Source organism: Sycon ciliatum, chromosome 10 (genome assembly GCF_964019385.1).
Source record: "Sycon ciliatum chromosome 10, ocSycCili1.1, whole genome shotgun sequence".
Lineage (NCBI taxonomy): Eukaryota > Metazoa > Porifera > Calcarea > Leucosolenida > Sycettidae > Sycon > Sycon ciliatum.
Genome location: NC_088652.1, coordinates 20,517,350 through 20,520,205, shown reverse-complemented (window position 1 = coordinate 20,520,205; position 2,856 = coordinate 20,517,350). Strand labels below are relative to the sequence as shown.

The 2,856-nt window shown below is 52.3% G+C and overlaps 1 protein-coding gene across 1 annotated transcript; it reads left to right on the top strand.

Moving 5' to 3' along the window:
• The first annotated feature begins 663 nt into the window (after window positions 1–663).
• Window positions 664–2,115, top strand: LOC135826725 (uncharacterized). The gene has a single exon (XM_065339327.1). It carries the CDS (start codon window positions 664–666, stop codon window positions 2,113–2,115), a length of 1,452 nt encoding a protein of 483 aa, XP_065195399.1.
• The last annotated feature ends 741 nt before the right edge of the window (window positions 2,116–2,856 follow it).

The window sequence follows — 2,856 nt, the reverse complement described above, 5'->3', positions numbered from 1 at the left end:
ACAGTACAGCGACGTACTAGCAGGAACATCCCAACAATCTGCACGTGCACCCGCTGGACCCTCCAGCTCAAGCCCGCCGGTACACACCCTGTACGGTACACACGCACATGCTGGCAGTGCCAGCCAGCCCAATGCACACACTGTACAGCAACCAAGCACTGTCGACTCCGTCTCACACCGTACGCACACCCCTCAACCCGACTGGCAGGACGTCCAAGCAAGGCGTTTGCGCAGGGCTCAGCGTTCAAGCACACCCGTAGAAGGCAATACTAATATGCAGACATCCTTGATCACCAAGCGCGAGGAGAAGTCCCGCTACACAAACGAAACACCCCCCGCCGGTGGCCATGTTGCTGAGTTGACGGCAGCGCCCCGGGCAAAGCGTAAGGTCTTTTACATAGGGAACGTGCAACCTCACTGCTCCGCATCATCTATTGCTAAATGGTGCTCCGATCATGGGGTCGACATAGTGCAATGCGTCGTCTATGCATCAGCCTACTTCAGGACTGCATATGCACGCGTGACTGTGGAGGCAGCCGACGAGGAGAAAGTAGCCAATAAGGCATTCTGGCCTGACATGCTTTCCCACACCATCCGACCCTGGCGCTTCAAAAGTGACAGCTTTGGCACCAGCACAAACGATGTCGCAACAGCTAGCGAATGATGGCCAATTCCCACCTAAATCCACTGGCTCGGCCCTACTACCCGCGCTGCCAGGAAAAGCTAAACTTGTTCTCCATTAACTGCCGCTCCGTTCTCAACAAATCCGCAGAATTGTCGGCTATTGCCGAGATCCACAGACCTGCCATTATCTGCCTCAGTGAAACCTGGTTAGCTCCAAGTGTCGCTCTTAGTATCTCTGGATACACCACCTTTCGGCGTGATCGACCTCCTAATGAAAACAAGTCTGGTACCGCCTCCAGGGGATATGGTGGAGTCGCTATTCTCGTTCGTGATCATCGTTTCAGTTGTATCCAACTTCGCAACGACCTCAGTCGCCCTACCTGTGAAACAGTGTGGGTGGAGCTTAAACCTTGTTCCGGCTCCCCAAAGCCTATTATTGTCTGTAGTGCCTATCGCCCACCCTCTGCCAAAAGCACAGAGATAAATCACTTCTGTAACATGCTCACCGATGCCCTGGTCACTATCCCCATGTCCTCGTACCACGTCATACTGACTGGAGACTTCAATTGTAAGCACCAGCACTGGTGCCCAACTGACTCAGCGTCCCCCGCGGGAGCTGCGCTCTACCGCCACCTCACCTGCTTCGGACTAGAGCAGCTTGTGAATACTCCAACGCACACAACACCTGCAGGGACCCAGTCGTGCTTAGACCTTCTCTTCGTCAACAACCCCCAGCTTGCAACGGATATTAACACGACTTGCGCTCTTGGATCCTCGGATCATCTGACCGTGTCATGTCGGTTCGAGCTCTCACCATCGCCTGGCCAACATCTGCAGCAAGCACCACGCAAACATTTCCCTTACCGCTATCGTCATGTCCCCTCTCACTGCTGGGACTCTCTTAATTCCGATCTCTCTCATTGTGACTGGTCATTTCTACGCCCAGGCAATTCCCCAACTGTTGACGACGCAGTCGATCGATTTTCAATCGTCCTGGAACAAACCTTCCAGCACCACCTCGCTGATTTTTCCACCCATTCTTGTCGGTCAAACACACGCACATCGCCTGTGACATCCAATCCACCCTGGGTGTCGACTGTCCTCGTATCTGCGATGAAACGTAAACGAGACCTCTTCAGTGTCAGCCGAAAATTTCCAACACCTGTCAATATGGAGGCCTACCGAGCTCAACGCAACTTTGTCAAATACCTATCCCGTAAAACCTACCGCTCTTACATCAGCTCCCTCTCTGCAACAATCTCATCACCCAATCGTCCTTCTCTCTATCAGTTCATTCGCACCCAGCGTCCCAGTGTCTCTCGCGCCCCAATCCAGTGCTTGATTGATCCTGATGGCAACCGTCAGTCTGAGGCAAAGTCCATTGCGGACACTCTGAACAAACAGTTTGTCTCTCCCGGCCTTCCCGACGATCCGAACTGGGTTATCCCGCCCCTGCACCCAGCTCCAGAGCTGCGCGCTCCACTTCTGTAGGTCTTTACAACAACTGGTGTGGTCCGCAAACAACTGAAACGTCTTAAGAGCTGCGAGTCTCCTGGAAAAGACGGTATTCCAAATGAAGTCCTTAAACTGCTGGTGCCTTCCTTGTCGTATCCCCTGTGCTTGCTCTTCAACTTGTCATATCGTGCAGGAGTCTTCCCATCTGCGTGGAAATCTGCTATTGTTGTCCTGATCTTTAAGAAAGGACAACGCTCCCAAGCTGTTAATTACAGGCCCATCTCCCTCCTACCAACTATATCCAAGGTCTGTGAACGCATCTTCTATGAATCTCTCTACCACCATGTCACCCCTGCCCTCTCCTCTGCACAATCCGGCTTCTGTCGTGGCGACTCAACTACTTTGCAATTGACACGCTTAATCCAGGATATTTACGGACATCGTAACCTGAAGAAGCATGTAGGTCTTGTCTTTTTTGATCTCTCAAAAGCGTTTGATACAGTCTGGCGTCGAGGCCTACTTGCAAAGCTTGAGTACATTTTTCTAGTACGTGGTACAGCTTTGCAGTGGCTGTCGTCATATTTGTCGTCCCGTCATCAAACTGTCCGTGTCTCTGCTTCCTTGTCCGATCCTTTACCTGTAGTGTCTGGTGCTCCACAGGGGTCCATACTGGGTCCACTCCTTTTCCTAACTTATGTGAACGATCTGCCCTCTCTAGTTCCAGACGTCAGCCTTTTTGCTGATGACACTGCACTGTTGTGCTCTGACAGCTCGCCG

Excerpts from the sequence above, each read along its gene's own strand:
- LOC135826725 (XM_065339327.1), top strand. The coding sequence starts at position 664 with ATGGCCAATTCCCACCTAAATCCACTGGCTCGGCCCTACTACCCGCGC.